Source organism: Oncorhynchus tshawytscha, linkage group LG03 (assembly GCF_018296145.1).
Source record: "Oncorhynchus tshawytscha isolate Ot180627B linkage group LG03, Otsh_v2.0, whole genome shotgun sequence".
NCBI classification, from domain to species: Eukaryota; Metazoa; Chordata; class Actinopteri; order Salmoniformes; family Salmonidae; genus Oncorhynchus; species Oncorhynchus tshawytscha.
In genome coordinates, this window is record NC_056431.1 from 32903189 (window position 1) to 32927233 (window position 24045).

Sequence of the window (24045 nt, forward strand, 5' to 3'; positions counted from 1 at the left end):
AGTTGCGTAATTTGACAAGCGCAAAACAAGAGGGAGTGGGCAGCAGACAACAACTGCATGGTTTCAGCTATTTGTTCAAATCAGAATTAGTCCTATGCTAAATTACCCCCCCCCCCTCCCACACACGCACTTTTGCGGACTACTGGACATAACATTATCAGCGTTTATGGCCACTGACTTATTAACCAATGATGTTTGGGTCGCTCTGGGGCAGGACGCACCCGAACCCTGAATACCCACTGCACCACCACTAGCGGACAGGCTGAGAGAAGGGCGAGGAAAATATCATAGTCATGGACAAGTCCTCAACAACATGAAGAATACAATCGGTGAAAGCGCTTAATTTCACGACTACAATCTGGTACGGTATTTAATTAGAAAGCGAGTTTACAGTTTGAGCGAGGATATTGTATGGCATCGTTGATATTTAGGCTATAGTATAGGCTAATATTCTGCCATCTAATTACCAGGCAAAATAGCCTACATGTACAGACAAATAGTGGACTGAGATTAGACGTTTCCCATCTCAATGTATAGAAGGAGATGCATAACGCATGCAGTCAGCAGGTGGAGTCTAAATTCAGCTGTAGATTTTCATCGCCTAGACAGGAGCACTAGTTCAGAAACCCGGCTGCTTGGAGGGGATTTCTTTCATGTACTAATAGTCTTCAATTGGGCCCCAATATTCCCACAAACGACGCACACTGGTTCCATTTGTTTAGTTTTTTGAAATACTGTATGCCTGACTACATGTGTTTCAAAATATGTTGATTGACACACGGAGAGTGAACGTTGCGCATTGTGATCTTGTTTTGCGTTGGTCAGCATAGTCTTTTTTGGGATATGTATGGTTTTACGGGAGATGTAGCAGTGTAGCCTCCACGATCAATGATTTACTGCTGACTGGTTGATATGAACGTGATCACCACTCTCTCCGTTCTCTCCTAGAACACTGGTATGGCTGCTAAAAAATATAATTTAATAGTGAGATAGTGTATGAAGCCATTAGCCAGAGATCCGACTCTACATTTTTCTTTTTGAGTTGGAGCGGGTTCCATTCCCTATAATGGCAACTCGGAGCTGGCACCGGTTATGGCTGGAACATGTAGCTCAATCCAGGGATGCAATACTCCAAATTCGCCCAGTATCCAAACTGCCAAACCATGGCTAGATTAGCCTATGCCACACCAAATTCCAGTAGCCTACACAGGGTTTATTTCCATGATTGTTGCTGGATGATATGTTAGATTAAATAATAAAGATAGACACAACTGTCAAATTCAGTAGCCTTGTTCAAGCGTTGTACAAGTCCCTACATATGGGTCCGGGGAACAGCCCAGCTGGTCGATTATCTATCAACTAGACTCTGTAACAACATCCCTTTCAATAGAAAGTGCAAACGTAAACAGCACAACATTAAGTTCTTAACAGTTAAGTCATAACAAATGAAAATGCATTTTCTTTTTATTTCAGTTGTCATCTTATTTAAAAAAAAATATATATAAACAGAGGACAAGTTAACACAGAGTAGTGATCAACAATGAGAATATAGTCCTTTTGTCTGTGGCTGAATAAATCCATGCTGACGATTTACCAGGCCCTTGTGGGCAGTTTGTGTGACATCATGGTACTCGTTGCATGTGGTACAGCTGCTGAAGGTCTTTAATTTCTTCTTGCATGTTTGAGCAGTTTTTAATGTTTCACGTGCCTGGCGTGCCTGGTAGCATGCGTCAACTCCTACGTGACTGGAGTGTATGCGGGTATGGGGTAAGCATCTCTGGACGTAGTGATTTGGGGATAATGACGTTCTGACCTCTGAAGAAGATGCCATTTTGCACGCTGATCTCATCTCGAAAGGTCCAGTATTCTCTCACTGAAAGGTGTCTCTCATTTCAGGTACGGCCAACCTGTGAGAACCTTGGACTTCAGTGACTGTAGGTGTTCGTCCTTGTCAGTGTGTTGCCTAATCTGGGCTAGGCGGTGATCTGTGACGTTTAATTAAGTAGTCTGCCTGATTGATCTGTTGAACATCTTGTTCACTTCTGTAGCGAACAGATGGCATGCTGCTGATAGGCAGTGCCTCTGCCTGTACATTGTGCCATGCTCAGTGTGTTGCAGATGTACATCCCTGGTCCTGGCTTGTAGATGACCTTCAGGCTGTAATTTTGCAGAGTCAGGAGCATGCTTTCAAACCTCTTGGGGGGCACATTGAGGAGAGGTTTACTGAATATGGCAATGAGTGGTTTGTGGTCAGTTTCAGCGGTGACCAGCTCTCGACTATATAAGTAGTGATGGAAGCGCTGGAGGCAGATGCACCTGTCTGGCCTTCCAGCAAAAGACAGTATCCAAGTCCACTTTAGATCAATTTGCTCTGGATTGTGACAGGCTTCGTAATGTTGTAGTAGCGCAACACTAGCATGGATGAAGCCAGAGATTTCATCTCCTGCACTGCGGCCTCATGTTTGGGTAGCCAGTGCCATCGTGTGTCTTTGTCCAGCAACTGGCACAGAGGCTCACAGACTATTGATAGGTGTGGCATGAACTTTGCAAAATAGTTTGCAAAACCGATGAGACGCTGCACTCCTTTTGCATCAGATGGGTTTGGCATGTCGAGGATCGCTCTGACTTTGTCTGGTTCCGGCTTCAGGCCTTTGGCCGAGAGAATGTGGCCATGGAAGTGACGTCTTTCACCTTGAACTGCAGCTTCTTCAGGTCATGGCACAGCTTAACTGATCATGGGCGCTCCATCAGTGCCAGGAGCTTCACATCATTGTCATCTGTGTCACCACAGCCTACGATCAGGACATCATCAGCGACGGGTTCAATGCCCTTGAGCCCAGCCACTATCTCATCCTGTTTGCGTTGGTATACCTCAGGCACCACTGAGACACAAAACGTGAGCTTGAAAAAGCGTTTCTAAATCCGGGGGGTCCAGAAGGCAGTCAATGAAGCTGCTTTCTTCGTCCAGCTTGCATTGCAGGAATGCATCTCGGTCATCCACCAAGCTGAAAATCCGGGCCTTGGGAAGCTTGTAGAGGACATCCTCCAGTGTCGGCAATGATGTAGTAGGAATGTTTTAGAGCTTGGTTCCGATGCTTTGGGTCGATGCAGACCCTCAACTTCTCTGGCTTTTTCACTATGACCATATTGCTGATCCAGTCAGTTGGTTCAGTCACAGATGTCATGTGGCCATCGGCCTCATACTTGTCCAGCTGGGCCTTCACAGCCACTTTCAATGCAATGGGCACATTGTGAGGAGCACACTGGACTTGACGCTCTCATCCAATTCAAGGTGTACCTCCCCAGGTACTGATTCAATGTACTCATTGAATACGTCGTCATATCTACTTAGTAGTTGTTCTTTGGACAGAGATCCATGTTGCACATGCTCCACAATGTGCAGATCATTTGGTACGGGGAACTGCATCAGTCCCAGGCATTTACATTTAGAGTCTGAGAGGAGAAGATGTTAACAACTGGATTCTGGCACGTAGTACCGAAATCCAGTTGACATTGTTGCAGCTTGTTGTGTAGTCATAGTGGCACAAACCATTTCTTCCCTCTTGAGTGTACAGCCCCAATGGATTCATGCATGTAATTGTCACTTTCACTGTTCTGCTCTGAACACGGAGTGACACCATCAACACAGCGAATCTTGCCCTCACTCACCCTTCTTGTGCTTTTGAAACACACTTTTGCAAAGTGATTATTAGTTCCACCAGCTCTGCATGGTTTTTCGTAGGCAGGGCAGTGGTCTTAGCCTCGTGTGTTTACAATTCCACAGTATTTGCATGCTATGGGGCTGTATGTGCTCACCATTCGTGGTGAATAGTCTGAATTGTCTGCCTGGCAACAGCATGAACAGTATCGGCGTCAGTGCGTGGGGTTTCCATTTCCATTACTCTCATTCTCATGTCAGTGACTTCGGCAGTGCGGCACATTTCAGTGGCAGTTACTGATGTTAAGCGCCTCTCTTTTAGTAGATGCCAGCGCGTGTCATAATTTGCAAATCCCAGTACTGTTTTGACACAAATCAGTTAATCTTTCAATCCCCCTTATTCACAAGAAGTAGATCTTTCTCTCAAACAGGTTACAAAGTTGTGTACTGACTCACTCTCTTCCTGTTTGCAGCTTCTAAAAACGAACCACTCGTAAATGACGTCCCTGGCGGGCTTGAAGTAATTTTCCAATGCATTCAGTATGGCCTTTGCATTATCCTGTTGTGCAGTGAGGGTGAGATTGTGCCGGTAGATATGCCTGCATTCGCTGCCCATTAAACTCCTCAGAGTTGCCGCTTGGACCTTGTTGGGTTTTTCGTGTAGACTTGTTGCCAGCACATAGTCCTCGAATTCATCCCTGTCCCAATTAGTATTCTAGTCCCCTGTAAGAACCATTAGATTTGGTGGTGGAATGTTCACTGCCATAGCGATGAAATAGGAGCTCTCTTTGCCTTTAGCCATCGAGGTCGGTAGTGATGCTTGCAAGCCAGCTAACAACAACTTTCTGTATGATATATTAGATTAAAGAATAAAGGCACAGAAATGTCAAGTTCAATAGCCTTGATCAAGCATTGTACAAGTCCCTACATACGGGGTCCAGAGAACAGATAAGCTAGTCGATTACCTGTCAACTAGACTCCGTAACAGTGATGGGCCTGTGAATACTGAACATGCATGTACATTATAGGCCATGTCATTGAAGGATTGGATTGTTAGCTAGCGAATATGCTAACGTTAGCAACCTAGCTAAACATTAGGCTGTGGGCTGGCACTGGCAGTATGGGATTATGGAGAGTGAATTCAATTATTTATTCATCATTTTGCTAGGTAGTTATCTAGCTGTGGCCATCTGGCTAGTATCAACAAGGGCTTTCTACAAAATAGCAACATTAGTGGTAACATTGGAATCTAGACCATAAGCAATACGCACAAATATGCATTGCCAAACAACGCTACTGCCACCCTCTGGTTTGAATTATTTTGACAAGGCTGGGTGAATGACAACTTCCAAGGTCTTTGCTGTGTCAACACAAAAGAGATTGACTGCTGTTTGTCTATCCTACCAGTGTGTATGAGCTTTAACACTTGTGCACATCTCTCTCAATTCAATTTGCTTTATTGGCATGACGTAACAATGTACACATTGCCAAAGCTTATTTTGGAGATTTTAAAATATGAACATAATAATCAATATTGTCAACGGAACAACAATAACCAAGGGTCAAAATAACCATACAATGAACAATAACGATGAGCATAGAGGACATGTGCAGATTGGTTGGTCTGTCAGACACTGTCTGTGGCCTACCCACCGCTCTCTCTGTCCTCCCCCAACAGTATGGGTAGCCTATCCTCAACAGAGAGGCATTTGAATTAGGGTTTCCAATTTGGGGAAATTACACTATTTTGGTATTGCAGGGTTTGGTAATGATAGGAGGGGGGGTCACTATATTTTAGATGTTTACTAAACTTAATTGCTCATTTTTGAGTTTTTATTATTAGTGGATATTGGCCTAATTCTGCCCTGCATGCATTGTTTGTAGTTTTCCTCTGGACATGTAGAAGAATCTTACAGAACACTGCATGCAGGGTTTCAATGGGTTGTTTGTCCCATTGAGTGAAATCTTGTTTTGCAAGTGGACCCCACATCTCGCTGCCTTAAAGTGCAATTGTTTCAATGACACATTCAATTCGTTTTAGCCAAATATTTCAATTTTAAATAGTTTATTAATGGCGTAGAATGCCCTGCGTGCTTTCTCTCTGTTCATTCACTGCATCATTAAGGTGTCCAGTTGAGTTTATTTTTAAACCTAAATAATTGTAGTGTATGCAGTACTCTATATGTTTTGTACCAATTGAGAACTGTGGTCTATTTCCCTGAGATCTGGATTGTCATTGGGAAATCATTATTTTAGTATTTTTGGGGTTTATTGCCAGAGGCCCAGCCTCTGCTGTAGGCCATGGGCTGTGGGTGACACCAGGCACAGGTCATCTGCGAAGACCCTGGTTAAAGAATTCTGTTATTTTCTTGCTAATTTTGATGCCCCCTACACCACTTTAAATAACTTTTTAGAACAGTCCTGTATACCAAATAGAATCAAATGCATTTTGGAAGTTGATAAAGCAAGTGTAAGTTTTCGTATTATTTTGGTGGACATGTTTATCAATCAGGGTGTGTAGGCTCTAAATGTTTTGGTACATCTTGCGATGTTTCGGTTTGCATCCAATTGAGCTTTTAATCAAGACATTGTGCTTATTGAGGAAGTTTAGACCTCTTTACATTTATAATACTGCAGAAAACCTTGCCCAGGTTACTGTTCAAACAAATGCCTCTAATTGTTAGGGTCAAATTTGTCTCCATCCTTAAACATTGGGGTTTTGAGTCCTTGATTCCATATGTCAGGGAAATAAAATTAAGCAGTTTTAACCTTCTCATACATCAGTTCCAAATATCTCTAACGGCGTGAGTTTTTTTTTATGCACGTGATGTCAGAATACGTTCACTGTTCCAAAATATGATTATTGCGCAAAAGGACAGTTAACATACGCTGCCTGCTAATTTGCTATGTTTCAACTTGTCAATTTCAAATTATTTTCAGTCAACAGTTTGTATTGAGGTGTGTTCCTCATTAATTCACATAGAAGTAGCCCATTTCAGCATTGCGGACAATTTTACGTTTTGAGGCTTTAGTGTGAAGATGCTGGAAGAAATAGGTACAAAAGTATCTATATCCACAGTAAAACGAGTCCTATATCGACATAACCTGAAAGGCTGCTCAGCATGGAAGAAGCCACTGCTCCAAAACCACCATAAAAAAGCCAGACTATGGTTTGCGATTTTTGCAATTCGTTCCAGTCACAGGCAGCAGAGAACTGGAACGAAAGGCGGCCAAATGAGGTGTTGGCTTTAGGGTTGATCAGTGAGATACACCTGCTGGAGCGCGTGCTACAGATGGGTGTTGCCATCGTGACCAGTGAACTGAGATAAGGCGGAGCTTTACCTAGCATGGACTTGTAGATGACCTGGAGCCAGTGGGTCTGGCGACGAATATGTAGCGAGGGCCAGCCGACTAGAGCATACAAGTCGCAGTGGTGGGTGGTATAAGGTGCTTTAGTGACAAAACGGATGGCACTGTGATAGACTGCATCCAGTTTGCTGAGTAGAGTGTTGGAAGCAATTTTGTAGATGACATCGCCGAAGTCGAGGATCAGTAGGATAGTCAGTTTTACTAGGGTAAGTTTGGCGGCGTGAGTGAAGGAGGCTTTGTTGCGGAATAGAAAGACTATTCTTGATTTGATTTTCGATTGGAGATGTTTGATATGAGTCTGGAAGGAGAGTTTACAGTCTAGCCAGACACCTAGGTACTTATAGATGTCCACATATTCAAGGTCGGAACCATCCAGGGTGGTGATGCTGGTCAGGCGTGCGGGTGCAGGCAGCGAACGGTTGAAAAGCATGCATTTGGTTTTACTAGCGTTCAAGAGTATTTGGAGGCCACGGAAGGAGTGTTGTATGGCATTGAAGCTCGTTTGGAGGTTAGATAGCACAGTGTCCAAGGACGGGCCGGAAGTATATAGAATGGTGTCGTCTGCGTAGAGGTGGATCAGGGAATCGCCCGCAGCAAGAGCAACATCATTGATATATACAGAGAAAAGAGTCGGCCCGAGAATTGAACCCTGTGGCACCCCCATAGAGACTGCCAGAGGACCGGACAGCATGCCCTCCGATTTGACACACTGAACTCTGTCTGCAAAGTAATTGGTAAACCAGGCAAGGCAGTCAGCCGAAAAACTGAGGCTACTGAATCTGCCGATAAGAATATGGTGATTGACAGAGTCGAAAGCCTTGGCAAGGTCGATGAAGACTGCTGCACAGTACTGTCTTTTATCGATGGCGGTTATGATATCGTTTAGTACCTTGAGCGTGGCTGAGGTGCACCCGTGACCGGCTCGGAAACCCGATTGCACAGCGGAGAAGGTACGGTGGGATTCGAGATGGTCAGTGACCGGTTTGTTGACTTGGCTTTCGAAGACCTTAGATAGGCAGGGCAGGATGGATATAGGTCTGTAACAGTTTGGGTCCAGGGTGTCTCCCCCTTTGAAGAGTGGGATGACTGCGGCAGCTTTCCAATCCTTGGGGATCTCAGACGATATGAAAGAGAGGTTGAAGGCTGGTAATAGGGGTTGCGACAATGGCGGCAGATAGTCTGGACCCTCTATTTCTGAAACTGTCAAGCCCAGCTGATTTGTACAGGTCCAGGTTTTGCAGCTCTTTCAGAACATCTGCTATCTGGATTTGGGTAAAGGAGAACCTGGAGAGGCTTGGGCGAGTAGCTGCGGGGGGGCGGAGCTGTTGGCTGAGGTTGGAGTAGCCAGGCGGAAGGCATGGCCAGCTGTTGAGAAATGCTTGTTGAAGTTTTCGATAATCATGGATTTATCGGTGGTGACCGTGTTACCTAGCCTCAGTGCAGTGGGCAGCTGGGAGGAGGTGCTCTTGTTCTCCATGGACTTCACAGTGTCCCAGAACTTTTTGGAGTTGGAGCTACAGGATGCAAACTTCTGCCTGAAGAAGCTGGCCTTAGCTTTCCTGACTGACTGCATGTATTTTTTCCTGACTTCCCTGAACAGTTTCATATCGCGGGGACTATTCGATGCTATTGCAGTCCGCCACAGGATATTTTTGTGCTGGTCGAGGGCAGTCAGGTCTGGAGTGAACCAAGGGCTGTATCTGTTCTTATTTCTGCATTTTTTGAACGGAGCATGCTTATCTAAAATGGTGAGGAAGTTACTTTTAAAGAATGACCAGGCATCCTCAACTGATGGGATGAGGTCAATGTCCTTCCAGGATACCTGGGCCAGGTTGATTAGAAAGGCCTGCTCACAGAAGTGTTTTAGGGTGCACAAAGTGTTTGACAGTAATGAGGGGTGGTCGTTTGACTGCGGCTCTGTAGCGGATACAGGCAATGAGGCAGTGATCGCTGAGATCCTGGTTGAAGACAGCAGAGGTGTATTTGGAGGGCCAGTTGGTCAGGATGACGTCTATGAGGGTGCCCTTGCTTACAGATTTAAGATTGTACCTGGTGGGTTCCTTGATGATTTGTGTGAGATTGAGGGCATCTAGCTTAGATTGTAGGACTGCCGAGGTGTTAAGCATATCCCAGTTTAGGTCACCTAACAGAACAAACTCTGAAGCTAGATGGGGGGCGATCAATTCACAAATGGTGTCCAGGGCACAGCTGGGAGCTGAGGGGGGTCGGTAGCAGGCGGCAACAGTGAGAGACTTATTTCTGGAGAGAGTAATTTTCAAAATTAGTAGTTCGAACTGTTTGGGTATGGACCTGGAAAGTATGAAATTACTTTGCAGGCTCTCTCTGCAGTAAACTGCAACTCCTCCCCCTTTGGCAGTTCTATCTTGGCGTAAAATGTTATAGTTGGGTATGGAAATCTCAGAATTTTTGGTGGCCTTCCTGAGCCAGGATTCAGACACGGCAAGGACATCAGGGTTAGCAGAGTGTGCTACAGCAGTGAGTAAAACAAACTTAGGGAGGAGGCTTCTGATGTTGACATGCATGAAACCAAGGCTTTTTCGATCACAGAAGTCAACAAATGAGGGTGCCTGGGGACATGCAGGGCCTGGGTTTACCTCCACATCACCCGCGGAACAGAGGAGGAGTAGAATGAGGGTGCGGCTAAAGGCTATCAAAACTGGTCGCCTAGAGCGTTGGGGACAGAGAATAAAAGGAGCAGATTTCTGGGCATGGTAGAATATATTCAGGGCATAATGGGCAGACAGGGGTATGGTGGGGTGCGGGTACAGCGGAAGTAAGCCCAGGCACTGGGTGATGATGAGAGAGGTTGTATCTCTGGACATGCTGGTTGTAATGGGTGAGGTCACCGCATGTGTGGGAGGTGGGACAAAGGAGGTATCAGGGGTATGAAGAGTGGAACTAGGGGCTCCATTGTAAACTAAAACAATGATAACTAACCTGAACAACAGTATACAAGGCATATTGACATTTGAGAGAGACATACAGCGAGGCATACAGTAATCACAGGTGTTGAATTGGGAGAGCTAGCTAAAACAGTAGCTAAAACAGTAGGTGAGACAACAACAGCTAATCAGCTAGCACAACAACAGCAGGTAAAATGGCGATGACTAGGCAGGGAGGGTCGGATTAACTACACACAGAGCCTGAGTGCGGCTGGGGCCAACTGATAAAACATAAACAAGCAGAGTGGAGTACCGTGATTAATGGACAGTCCAGCATGCATCAGCTATGTAGCCAAGTGATCAGTGTCCAGGGGGCAGCGGTGGGTGGAGCAGGGAAGCTGGACTGGCGAGTATTATTCAGGTAAGGTAAAAGCCGCTAGCAGTGGCTAACAATGACTAAATAGCTTGTAGCTAGTTAGCTGGTTAGCTTCTGGGGGTTCTTGAGTGTGTTCTAAAAATTAAAAATAATAGCGATTCCGTATCACATTGGGTGAGGCAGGTTACCGGAAGGTATAAACAAATTACAAATCGAAAAGAGATTGAAAGTAAATATGGGTCCAGTGAGTGTTTGGGACGCGGCGATTCAGACGGTTAGCAGGCCTGTGCTAACAAGCTAACAGTTAGTAGGCCGGGGCTAAACAAGGTAGCAGTTAGCGGACCGGGGCTAAACAAGCTAGCAGTTAGCAGGCCGAATTAGCAAGCAAGGAGATAGCAAGGGCTAGAAAGTTAGCCTTTGGGGGGTGTCGCGATGGGGTGAGTCTGTTTATGCCTCTTCATGCGGTGACATCGATAGACCGGTCGTGGGTCCGGATATTGTAGCCCAGGAGTATGCTTCGGTGGTAGCACAGGAGCTCTGGCTGGGCTAGCTTCAAGCTAAATGGATGGAAACGCTAGCCAGGAGTAATCATCCGGGGTTGCAGTTAGCTAGTTAGCTAGTTGTGAAGATCCAGCTGAAAATGTTCCGTTTGCAGTGTGAATCAGGTGGGAATCCGGGGATAAAAAAATAATAGGTCCGTTATGCTCTGGTTAGAGTCGCGTTGTTCGAACTGGCGAGAGCTTTCCGCGCTAAAGGTTAGCTGATGACCGGTTAGCTGAATACCCCTAGCAAAGGTTTGCTGGCTGATAGCTGGTAGTTAGCTGGCTAGCTTCGGTTGAGGGATTCCGGATCCGAAGTAAATATAAATACTTTAGAAAAAAAGCCGATCCACGCTACATTGGGTGAGGCGGGTTGCAGGAGAGTATTTAGAAGTTGCGGTTTAGCAAAATGTTTTAAAAGATATGCGAAGAAAAATATGTTTAAAAAAACAAAACGATATATACAAGGGACACTACACGACAAGACGTCTGACTGCTACGCCATCTTGGAGAGTTCAAATGGGTCTTCCAAATAGACAATGACCCCAAGCATACTTCCAAAGTTGTGGCAAAATGGCTTAAGGACAACAAAGTCAAGGTATTGGAGTGGCCATCACAAAGCCCTGACCTCAATCCTATAGAAAATTTGTGGGCAGAACTGAAGAAGCATGTGCAAGCAAGGAGGCCTACAAACCTGATTCAGTTACACCAGCTCAGTCAGGAGGAATGGGCCAAAATTCACCCAACTTATTGTGGGAAGGTTGTGGAAGGCTACCCGAAATGATTGACCCAAGTTAAACTGTTTTAAAGACAATGCTTCCAAATACCAATTGAGTGTTTGTAAACTTGTGACCCACTGGGAATGTGATGAAAGAAATAACAGCTGAAATAAGTCATTCTCTCTACTATTATTCTGACATTTCACATTCTTAAAATAAAGTGGTGATCCTAACTGACCTAGACAGGTCATTTTTACTATGATTAAATGTCGGGAATTGTGAAACACCTTAGCCAATAGATTTAAACTCTGACTTCAACTGTATGTATGGAGCATAATGTATTTAGAGTTTTTCAAGTACTGGTAACGAATAATGCATTCCGGTTATTGCATAGATTGTAATGGAAACCTATGATGTGTGTAAAATACTTTTTTGATGGTTGTGCTGATTTATAATGAGATAATGCTAAGCTATTCCCAGCTATGTGTATGTGTGGCGCCATGTTTGTTGACATTATACCATGCATTCTGGGTGTCACGTAATCTGTCAGACCAAGATGTTATATTGAGGTACATGAATAGTTCACTCATCTTTCGGGTAAACGTCTGGAAGTGAATGAAGGGAAGTGAATGATCATAGATGACACACCCCCTTCAGCATGCATACTATAAACAGACCAAACTCCGCTTGTCTCTTATCTTTGGTTGATGCGAAAAAACTAACATGGAGGCGCGCACAATCTAACAATCGTCGGATTACTTTCGATTTCCAGATTTCCAGATGTGATTAATTATATTATATTGGTATTAGCTAATTCATATTGTAGTTTCTCTCACCCGAGAGTTATACAAATATGACCACTTGTGTTAGGTCAATCTTTCCCCAGTTAGCGCTAGGACAATTGTACCCTACATTTATCGGTTTGGATTATTGTGTTATGCTGTAGCTACTTCTGTGAATGTCTGAACATTGCATCCAAAAATAAACTGGTCACATTCTGGACATAACTTTGTAAGGAGTGTGTTCGTGCAAAATGTTTCTGTGAAGAAACAGTGTGGCATTCTCAAATGCTGACTGTTGCATCAATCGAAACTGGAAGTTCTAAATAAGTTTTCTAGTCACACCGGTTTGAGCGTACTGACCACTGTAGAATGATCACAGTTTACTGGGCTGTGAATGTGTGGTTGTTTCCATGTCTGTTCTTTTGAGAAACAATGCAATTTGGCTGTGATCAGACAGAGGTGTTAGTGGCTTAATGGTGAAAAAGCTGAGAAAGAAAGGGTCAATGTCTGTAATTATATACTCTCTCTCTCACACACAGACACAAACAAAGCTTTAAGTACTTTTAAAACTTCAGGCATTCTAAATGAGTGTGACCATATGAGAAAAAACTGGCCTTGGGATACAAAGAGCTTTTTAACTTGTCCAGCAATGTTATGAAAACATTGTAACCATCTGTACTGTTTAGATAACTTTACACGCATAGGTCTACACCCACTCTCTCTATCACTTACTCCTACTCTCATGCTATTGACTATTATATTGAGTACCTCATTGTGGGGAATGAACCTATTCCTTTTCAGTTCTTCCCAGGAAGAAATAAAAAACATATGCTAACTTTCACATGATTTTGTCTAGAGGCACACTGTCTTCAGCTATTTAAAGGCGCAAGCATTGACTGTAGCTGTGTTCTGGGTCCATGCGGAAACACGTGCACTTAAAACGTTTCCGTGCGGTGAAGAAATGGAGATGTGATTAACGGTGTCACTTTTTTTTTACTGCGACTGACATGTCAGGTGTTAACTTTCACAGCCCTAGTATTAAATGTAACTCACAAATACTCCATTATTGTTTTTCCCTTGCAGGATAATTCCGAGATGGACAAATATCTGTCACCTCCTCAGAATATCCCAGACACCAGACAGCCAACTTTCACGGAGGACCTTGGTTCCCCATACAGCATCAACATGAGTCTCCTCCTACCTGACGTTACCTACCTGTGCCCCAGCCTGTGTCGGCCTATGAGACCCATCAAGACAGAGCCTCTCTCCCACTCCCTCATCCATCCCAGCTGCCAGTGCAACCCTGGTCCAACAACCCTTCCAGAACACCCTAGGCTTTATGGCGCTTCGACAGACACAGGAAGAAGTCTGTTCATTAAACAGGAAATTCCCTCCCTGGGCTTCCCAGACGTTCCGTTGTTCCAGCTGTTGAACTCTGAGCTGGAGCAGCTGGTGCCCGATCACCCGGTGAACACCAACCTCCATAGTAGGGTCCCTATGTCCTCCTTGTCGGTCCCATTCAGCAACGTCCACATACCATCCCCCCAGATTGCTGTGAAATCTATGGGAAGCCCACAAAATTTTGTCAATCGTCTGACAACCCAGTTTGCAAGCCATTCGCAGCAGCGACCAGACTATCTTCCTCCGTCCCCACCTAACTCTGAGCCAGGGAGCCCAGACAGAGGGAAAGAGCTGATTCAGAATCATTCTCCGCCTTCATCTTATGCAGCCAGTATTGCCTCGAAACTAAGACCTGGTCTTAGGCCAGTCCAAAGCTCTGGTCTAGGACCAGTTCCGAGCATCAGTCTTGGACAAAGCCAAAGTTCTGGTCTTGGAACAGGCCAGAACCCTGGTGTTGGGCCAGTGTCCCCAACGTTGGCTCAATCGGTTCCAGAGAGGTTTAACCGCAGGAATAACCCTGACCTGGAGAGGAGGAGGATACATCACTGTGACATTCCAGGTGAGGAGACATTGCAGGTAGTCTCAATTCACTAAAGCAGGGTTCCCAAACTGGTGGCCCCATGGGCCGAATTTGGCCCGTGGGTTGTTTTATGTGGCCCTCCCCATGTTTTCTGAGTATAGAAAATAAATACACTGCTCAAAAAAATAAAGGGAACACTTAAACAACACAATGTAACTCCAAGTCAATCACACTTCTGTGAAATCAAACTGTCCACTTAGGAAGCAACACTGATTGACAATAAATTTCACATGCTGTTGTGCAAATGGAATAGGCAATTAGCAAGACACCTCCAATAAAGGAGTGGTTCTGCAGGGGGTGAACACAGACCACTTCTCAGTTCCTATGCTTCCTGGCTGATGTTTTGGTCACTTTTGAATACTGGCGGTGCTTTCACTCTAGTGGTAGCATGAGACAGAGTCTACAACCCACACAAGTGGCTCAGGTAGTGCAGCTCATCCAGGATGGCACATCAATGCGAGCTGTGGCAAGAAGGTTTGCTTTGTCTGTCAGCGTAGTGTCCAGAGCATGGAGGCGCTACCAGGAGACAGGCCAGTACATCAGGAGATGTGGAGGAAGCCGTAGGCGGGCAACCAACCCAGCAGCAGGACCGCTACCCCCGCCTTTGTGCAAGGTAGAGCAGGAGGAGCACTGCCAGAGCCCTGCAAAATGACCTCCAGCAGGCCACAAATGTGCATGTCTGCTCAAACGGTCAGAAACAGACTCCATGAGGATGGTATGAGAGCCCTACGTCCACAGGTGGGGGTTGCGCTTACAGCCCAACACCGTGCAGGACGTTTGGCATTTGCCAGAGAACACCAAGATTGGCAATTTTGCCACTGGTGCCCTGTGCTCTTCACAGATGAAAGCAGGTTCACACTGAGCACATGTGACAGAGTCTGGAGACGCGGTGGAGAACGTTCTGCTGCCTGCAACATCCTCCAGCATGACCGGTTTGGCGGTGGGTCAGTCATGGTGTGGGGTGGCATTTCTTGGGGTCCGCACAGCCCTCCATGTGCTCGCCAGAGGTAGCCTGACTGCCATTAGGTACCGAGATGAGATCATCAGACCTCTTGTGAGACCATATGCTGGTGCGGTTGGCCCTGGGTTCCTCCTAATGCAAGACAATGCTAGACCTCATGTGGCTGGTGTGTGTCCGCAGTTACTGCAAGAGGAAGGCATTGATGCTATGGACTGGCCCGCCCGTAACCCAGACCTGAATCCAATTGAGCACATCTGGGACATCATGTCTCGCTCCATCCACCAACCAGGTGGATGGAGGTTGTTGCACCATAAACTATCCAGGAGTTGGCAGATTCTTTAGTCCAGGTCTGGGAGGAGATCCCTCAGGGGACCATCCACCACCTCATCAGGAGCATGCCCAGGCATTGTAGGGAGGTCATACAGGCACGTGGAGGCCACACACACTACTGAGCCTCATTGTGACTTGTTTTAAGGACATTACATCAAAGTTGGATCAGCCTGTAGTGTGGTTTTCCACTTTAATTTTGAGTGTGACTCCAAATCCAGACCTCCATAGGTTGATAAATTTGATTTCCATTGATAATTTTTGTGTGATTTTGTTGTCAGCACATTCAACTATGTAAAGAAAAAAGTACTTATCAAGAATATATCATTCATTCAGATCTAGGATGTGTTATTTTAGTGTTCCCTTTATTTTTTTTGAGCAGTGTATATACAGTACCAGTCAAAGGTTTGGACACACTAACTCATTCTAGGGTTTTTCTTTACTTTTTAAAACCTTTTTCTACATAGTAGAATAAGAGTGAAGACATCAAAACTATGAACAATACACATTTGGAATTATGTAGAATCCAAAAAAGTCTTAAACAAATCAAAATAAACTTAGCAAAAAAATAAACGTCCTCTCGCTGTCAACTGTGTTTATTTTCAGAAAACTTAACATTTGTAAATATGTGCATGACCATAACAAGATTCGACAACTGAGACATAAACGGAACAAGTTCCATAGACATGTGACTAACAGAAATTGAATAATGTGTCCCTGAACAAAGGGGGGGTCAAAATCAAAAGTAACAGTCAGTATCTGGTGTGGCCACCAGCTGCATTAATTACTGCAGTGCATCTCCTCCTCATGGACTGCACCAAATGTACCAGTTCTTGCTGTGAGATGTTACCCCACTATTCTACCAAGGTACCTGCAAGTTTCCGGACATTTCTGGGGGGAATGGCCCTAGCCCTCACCCTTCAATCCAACAGAATGTGCTCAATGGGATTGGGATCCGGGCTCTTTGCTGGCCATGGCAGAACACTGACATTCCTGTCTTGCAGGAAATCACGCACAGAACGAGCAGTATGGCTGGGGGAATTGTCATGCTGGAGGGTCATGTCAGGATGAGCCAGCAGGAAGGGTACCACATGAGGGAGGAGGATGTCTTCCCTGTAACGCACAGCATTGAGATTGCCTGCAATGACAACAAGCTCAGTCCGATGATGCAGTGACACACCGCCACAGACCATGACAGAACCTCCAACTCGATCCCGCTCCAGAGTACAGGCCTCGTTGTAACGCTCATTCCTTTGACGATAAACACAAATCAGACCATCACTCAGGTGAGACAAAACCGCGACTCGTTAGTGAAGAGCACTTTTTCCAGTCCTGCCTGGTCCAGCGATGGTGGGTCTGTGCCTATAGGTGATGTTGTTGCCGGTGATGTCTGGTGAGGACCTGCCTTACAAGAGGCCTACAAGCCCTCAGTTCAGCCTCTCTCAGCATATTGCGGACAGTCTGAGCACTGATGGAGGGATTGTGCGTTCCTGGTGTAACTTGGGCAGTTGTTGTTCCCATCCTGTACCTGTCCAGCAGGTGTGATGTTCAGATGTACCGATCCTGTGCAGGTGTTGTCACTCGTGGTCTGCCACTGCGAGGACGATCAGCTATCTGTCCTGTCTCCCTGTAGCGCTGCCTTAGGTGTCTCACAGTACGGATATTGCAATTTATTGCCCTGGCCACATCTGCAGTCCTCATGCCTCCTTGCAGCATGCCTAAGGCATGTTCATGCAGATGAGTAGGGACCCTGGGCATCTTTAGTGTCTTAAGTTTTCATAACTGTGACCTTAATTGTCTACCGTCTGTAAGCTGTTAGTGTCTTTATGACCGTTTCACAGGTGCATGTTCATTAATTGTTTATGGTTCATTGAACAAGCATGGGAAACAGTGTTTAAACCCTTTACAATGAAGATCTGTGAAGTTATTTGGATTTTTACTAATTATGTTTGAAGGACAGGGTCCTGAAAAAGGGACATTTCTTTTCTTGGTGAGTATATATTTCAGATTCTTCAAAGAAGCCACCCTTTTTCCTAGCTGACAGCTTTTCACACTCTTGGTATTCTGTCAGGTAGTCCTGTAATGCATTTAATGTAATGCATTTCAATTGACAGGTGTGCCTTTTTGAAGGTTAATTTGTAGATTTTCTTTCTTTTTAATGTGTTTGAGCAAATCAGTTGTGTTATGACAAGTTAGGGGTGGTATACAGAAGATTTTGGTCTTTTACCAAATAGGGTAAAATACCAAAATCTTCTGTATACCACCCCTACCTTGTCATAACACAACTGATTTGCTCAAGCGCATTAAGAAGGAAGGAAAATCCACAAGGTAGGGGTGGTATATACAGAAGACTTTGGTCTTTTACCCTATTTGGTAAAAGACCAAGTCCATATTATGGCAAGAACAACTCAAATAAGCAAAGTGAAACAACAGTCCATCATTATTTTATGACATGAACTTTTCAGGATTCACTGACATTCAAGAACTTTAAAAGTTTCATCATGTGCTGTAGCAACAACAATCAAGCGCTATGATGAAACTGGCTCACATGAGGACCGCCACAAGCAAGGAAGACTCAGAGTTGCCTCTGCTGCAGAGGATACATTTATTAGAGTTACCAGCCTCAGAAACTGCAGCATAAATACATGTTTCACAGAGTTCAAGTAACAGACACATCTCAACATCAACTGTTCAGAGAAGACTACGTGAATCAGGCCTTCATGGTCAAATTGCTGCAAAGAAACCACTACTAAAGGACACCAATAATAAAAAGATACTTGCTTGGGCCAAGAAACACGATCAGATGATATTAGACCGTTGGAAATCTGTCCTTTGGTCTGGAGTCTATAAATTTGAGATTTTTGGTTCCAACCGCCGTGTCTTTGTGAGACACAGAGTAGGTGAACGGATGATCTCTGCTTGTGGGACCCACCGTGAAGTATGGAGAAGGAGGTGAGATGGTGTGGGGGAGCTTTTATGGTGACACTGTCTGTGATTTATTTAGAATTCAAGGTTCACTTTACCAGCATGTCTACCACAGCATTTTGCAGCGTTACGCCATACCATCTGGTTTGCACTTTGTCCCACTATCATTTGTTTTCCAACAGGACAATGACTCAACACACCTCCAGGCTGTGTAAGGGCTATTTGACCAAGAAGGAGAGTGATGGAGTGCTGCATCAGATGACCTGTCCTCCACAATCACCTGACCTCTACCCAATTGAGCTGGATTAGGATGAGTTGGACCACAGAGTGAAGAAAAAGCAGCTAACAAGTGCTCAGCATATATGTGAACTCCTTCAAGACTGTTGGAAAAGCATTCCAAGTTAAGTTGGTTGAGAGAATGCCAAGAGTGTGCAAAGCTGTCAAGGCAAGGGGTGGCTTCTTTGAAAGATCTAAAATATATTTTTATTTGTTTAACACTTTTTTGGTTACTGCATGATTCCATATGTGTATTCCATAGTTTTGATGTCTTCACTATTTTTCTACAATTTAGAAAATAGTAAAAATAAAGAAAAACCCCTTGAATGAGTAGTATTTTGGAAACGTGTTCCCAAGTATTCCCATGCATAATAGAGACACTTTTGATCTTATACAATTTTAAGGAAGGTTGAAATTATTGTTTTAGTTAAATATTATACTGTATCTTTTTGGGCTTCTTGTGGTCCATTTGCAGTCTACAAATTATTTGTAAATACGTTTCGGCCCACTGACCATCTGCTCAAGACAAAAACGGCCCGCAGGTGAATCTAGTTGATTATTCCTGCACTAAAGTCTGTCTAAGCTCGGTAGTCGAAGTTGGGTATTTGAGGTTTAAAAGGCTTTTGAAGTTTGTCATTTCCACTTTGAAGTTCCAGACTTGACTTTCCCTTACGAAAAGTGTATCAAAAATATCCATTAAAAATAATCAATTCAATAATTCCAACAGTTCCATAAAAGTCTAACTTGATTTATAAGCATGAAGTGAATGCATTGTGTGGTTTATAATTCAATCATGACCATTAACACCACTCTGTCAGATGTAGGATGTTATTCTTGTTAATCAATTATAGTTGTGTTGTAATGACATGCATTTGGTTCCATTCTTTTTCATCAGGATGTAAGAAAGTGTACACCAAGTCCTCCCATTTAAAGGCCCATTTGCGGACACATACGGGTAAATGTTTTACTGGTAACATTATAAAAGTCCTGTTATGGGCAACTCGTCTCTTATTTTGGGGGGCCAGTATGTTATGTTGCCAGGCAAAATAATGCTTTTGGCATGCAGATGCATTCTGAATTCTAAATGAGATCTGGCCCACCAAATGTTGCTGCATGTTGTCGAACGTGTTTTAAACAGCTTAATTAAACAACTAAGACCTAAATGTTGCCTTGTTTGTGTTTTTATGCCTATCTATTATTTATTAATTGTGTAAAATATGAAATATCTTTACTGACCTTATAAAAACAAATATTATAGTTAAGTATTTAGTTAGTACCGTACATTTGTGACATAACATAATCAACCCTGTTTCTGCTGTTGAATAATGTCATTGTGTGCTGCATTCCAGGAGAGAAGCCGTACCAATGCTCCTGGGAGGAATGCGAGTGGCGCTTTGCTCGTTCTGACGAGCTGACACGCCACTTTAGGAAACACACAGGGGCCAAGCCATTCCAGTGTGTTGTGTGTAACCGCTGTTTCTCCCGGTCTGACCACCTGGCTCTACACATGAAGAGGCACCGGAGCTAGAGAAGCCCACATACAGTATATCCTTTTTTTATTAGATCAAAGTCAAATGAAACTTTATGTTAAATATACTTAAGTAAATCTCAGAAACTTTCACAATGCTATTGTGCTGACAATTGTTTCACAGGATTAGGCTCTCTGTCCTTACTGAGAAATAAATGTGGTGCTGAAATACACATGAATATGTTTTGTTGTACCCATGTATCTTACATTGACTGCAATATGGATGTAGCTTTTCCATGTATCTATTTCAGTAAACGCTTCCATGCTTTGATTTTTGAATAAGCGCACAAAGTTGGAAACAAGCTAATTTCAGTATCTCTATGATTTATCTACAGCAGTGTTTCCCAAACCACTGCTCCTGTACCCCCAGCCATTTCACCTATTTGATCTATTCCAGTACTAGCACACCTGATTCAACTAATCATTTGATTGTAAGTTGATGGCCCGGTTTCCCAAAAGCATATCAAGGCTAAGTTCATTGTTAGAACCTTCGTTGGAGCATCATTAAATCTCAGAGCTGTTTCCCAAACCATCGTTTGTGTGCCATTATTCTTTTTTGCCCTCACTTTATACACAGAAGATATCCGCTAAACATAGAATCACATGGTTTATCCATTGAAATACATTTCATGTTCAATTAATTTAGTTCTATTTTGCTACTTGTAGGCTACTGTCTGTAATTTGTCTAAAAAAATTTCATGATGTACCAAATCTGTGATTTTAGTGCATTTTTATTGGGTAAGCATTAGAATAAGCCGCCTCAATATTTGCAGTCGTAGGTGGTAATACTGTTTCTCTCTATGAGCTGATCTGTAGTCAGTATTGTGAAATTATTATGTTAGCAAAAAATTTGAATGGAGAAAGCTGATCCGAGAGTAGCACTCCCTTTCTTTAGATCCTATCAGTATCGACACATGCTCCAACGACGCACTTAGCGACCGTTCTCTCTGCATGGTGTTTTGGGAAACGCATGTTACATCTTCGAAAAGATACATTGTTAAAACACGCGTAAGCCTAAATTACATCGTTATAGATCGAAAAAGTGAAACAGTTGGGGTTCTCAATTTACAGTATTATCTGTCTTTTCTACTTAGTATTTGTACTTCAAGGCAAAATATTTTAATATATTGCTATTGACGTATAAGTATGACTACGACTACATTTATATCCTGTATACCATGTACAAATGGAAGTCTAAGTAATATTTTTCTAAATCGTGTTTAAGAATGATATCACACATTATAGTATTGAGTATCTAAGTGCCTTTTGATGTTTTATTAATGAATTAAAGTAAAAGACAGTCCATTGACTTGATTGCTGCATTTCTTGGCTATAAAAAAATATAAGATAGTTAGTGTTGTATATTTTTTTAATTTAATACATTGAATAATAAGAGCTATCATTTCAGATTACGAAAATGTGTTGAAATGTAAATATTTTGTATCCTCTGTATTTCGGATCTTATTGTCAATGTTTTGTCTATCGCTCCTTTATACTGTAAACTGGTTTGCACTGAAATTAAATTATGCTAAGTTATGCTCAAAAAAATAATAGTGTTCAGCATTTTGAAATGTCATACTTATAGGCTATAATGGCCAAGCTGTGCCAAGATTGCTAAGTGAGCAACAAAACATGAAAATAAACAGTGTTTGCAATGTTATACCTTGGGGAAAGTTATTTTATTGTATTCAAGGTATGTGTGGATTGATATAGTATTCACCTGTCATAGCAACAAAGAATTTGAACCTGACACCCACTGTGTTGACACTGCTCTGTGATAAAAGAACACAAATGATCCGTGCAGATCTTTCACAGATAATATTTCATCTCATAGTTAAAGGTTAAAAACATGTTTGTTTTTTATTGGCACATAACATTCCTCTTTCAAGACGTTTGCGCATTCATTGGAACCTGAACTATTGTGTTTGTAATGCCATCTGTCAGTTTCTCATAGAGCAACGCCAACTCTAAGATTGATGTACCTTTTATGTACGATTAATTCTCCTGAGGGTGTCACACCCTTGCAAAATCCAGCTAGCTCTATGGTAATTATAAGGCCATTAAAACCTACTGCTCACTTAAACATTTAAACTCCACTTGCCCAACAAACGATTTACTTCCATGTTTGTTTTTGTCACGCCCTGACCATAGCGAGCCTTTGTTTCTCTATGGTATAGTAGGTCAGGGCGTGACTGGGGGGTATTCTAGTTTATATTTTCTATGTGGGGTGCTAGTTTAGTCTTTCTATGTTGGTGATTTGTATGATTCCCAATTAGAGGCAGCTGGTAATCGTTGTCTAATTGGGGATCATATTTAAGTAGCATTATTTTTCACCTGTGTTTGTGGGATATTTATGTGTAGTTAGCACTCCATTGTCGTCACATTTCGTTTATTGTTTATTGTTGTGTTGTGGTTCACTTACTTAAATAAAAAAAATGTGGAACCCAGATCACGCTGAACGTTGGTCTGAGTATGCTTCCAACGATCGTGACAGTTTGTTCTGGTTTGGATCTTGTTGGGCCTATTGCAACCATTTTTGGTTACTGTATTATCTCCAGCTAATCTCTTGTTAAACCATCATCATGCACAAAAATCACTGTACAGCTGATTTCAATTGCAACCATTATTGTCCACTGTATTACTGCTCCTTAATGTAGGTATTCACTTTTTGTCCTTTCTCACGTTTAAGACATTTTCACTCTCTACAGGGTATAATCTCCTTTTATATATTAAACCGACTCATTGAGCAAACTCATTGCAGATGTAACTATTTTACAATTATTCCGTACAAGTTAAATAAAGTATCTCCTTGTTTACCACGGCAAATCTACTGTGGCAATTTACCCTAAACATGTTATCAATAGAAACTCATATTAGTGTACTTACTTTTTCATTTACAATTTATGTAATCCATTAATAACCAGTTCTATTGATACAGTATGGTGATTGCTTTTCAAGAAGGGAAAATAAAATCTCAACTGTTCACATTTAAAATTTGTAACTAAATCAAGCCAATCGTGATTGAATTATTATAATCTACAAATTAAATTCTAATTATGTTGACATTTAACATTAAAGGTTTGTAGCAAATATAATCCTATAGACGGATTGATTACTTAGCAACAAAACATATGGGGCAAAACAGACAGGGTGAACAACAAATAAACTATATTAGTGTTAGTGTTCATGTTTATTGAAAACATAAATATGTTAAAACAATGAGCACTTGTCTCTCAAATTGTTGATGGAATTTATATGAATGACTACAATATACCAGCCTGAAGCCATTTAATCGTATAAAATGGATTAAAATCATGTACAACCATAGTGTGAATAGTATGTGTCTTATAAACAGACTGTCTGAGCAAGATTCAGTGCCATCCTTGGCTGGAGCCACTGAGAGTACTTCCCAGGGTCTCCCTATCTTGAGAGAGGATGGGGAGTAAGTCTCACGGATTCCCCTAATCTTTGTCGGCTAGGTAGCAGGACGTGTGCGCGTATGTTAGTGTGAATGTGTGTGCATATGATAGTGTGAATGGGTGTGCGTGAGAAGCCAATATAAAATGAATTGTCTTGTACAATAGACCAACCCTCTCATGAACAAACCTTATTGACTATTTAGCCGGGCCTCTGTCTGTTTCATTTCAATCAGTATCTTACAAATCCTGATTTATCAGACTGAGTAGTTTAATTGAATTGGT

General features: G+C 42.9%; 1 protein-coding gene across 3 annotated transcripts; it reads left to right on the plus strand.

Moving 5' to 3' along the window:
- LOC112234582 (Krueppel-like factor 5) lies at window positions 1-22564 on the plus strand. Of its 3 annotated transcripts, XM_024402785.2 has the most exons (5): window positions 1-361; window positions 1897-1934; window positions 13430-14306; window positions 19712-19771; window positions 20166-22564. In XM_024402785.2, the coding sequence occupies exons 3-5, from the start codon at window positions 13442-13444 to the stop codon at window positions 20342-20344; spliced, it is 1104 nt and encodes a 367-aa protein (XP_024258553.1). In that variant the 5' UTR covers window positions 1-361; window positions 1897-1934; window positions 13430-13441; the 3' UTR covers window positions 20345-22564. The 3 variants fall into 3 exon arrangements, with proteins under 3 accessions (XP_024258553.1, XP_024258542.1, XP_024258561.1); XM_024402774.2 differs by lacking the exon at window positions 1897-1934 and having other exon boundaries at window positions 2-361; window positions 20166-22563; XM_024402793.2 differs by lacking the exons at window positions 1897-1934; window positions 19712-19771 and having other exon boundaries at window positions 2-361.
- Window positions 22565-24045: the final 1481 nt, after the last annotated feature.

What these genes read in the sequence shown, in the direction of transcription:
- LOC112234582 (XM_024402785.2), top strand. Translation starts at nt 13,442, where the DNA reads ATGGACAAATATCTGTCACCTCCTCAGAATATCCCAGACACCAGACAG. An exon ending in ACATCACTGTGACATTCCAG is followed by an intron (nt 14,307 to 19,711) that starts GTGAGGAGACAT and finishes CTTTTTCATCAG; the next exon opens with GATGTAAGAAAGTGTACACC. An exon ending in CCATTTGCGGACACATACGG is followed by an intron (nt 19,772 to 20,165) that starts GTAAATGTTTTA and finishes GCTGCATTCCAG; the next exon opens with GAGAGAAGCCGTACCAATGC.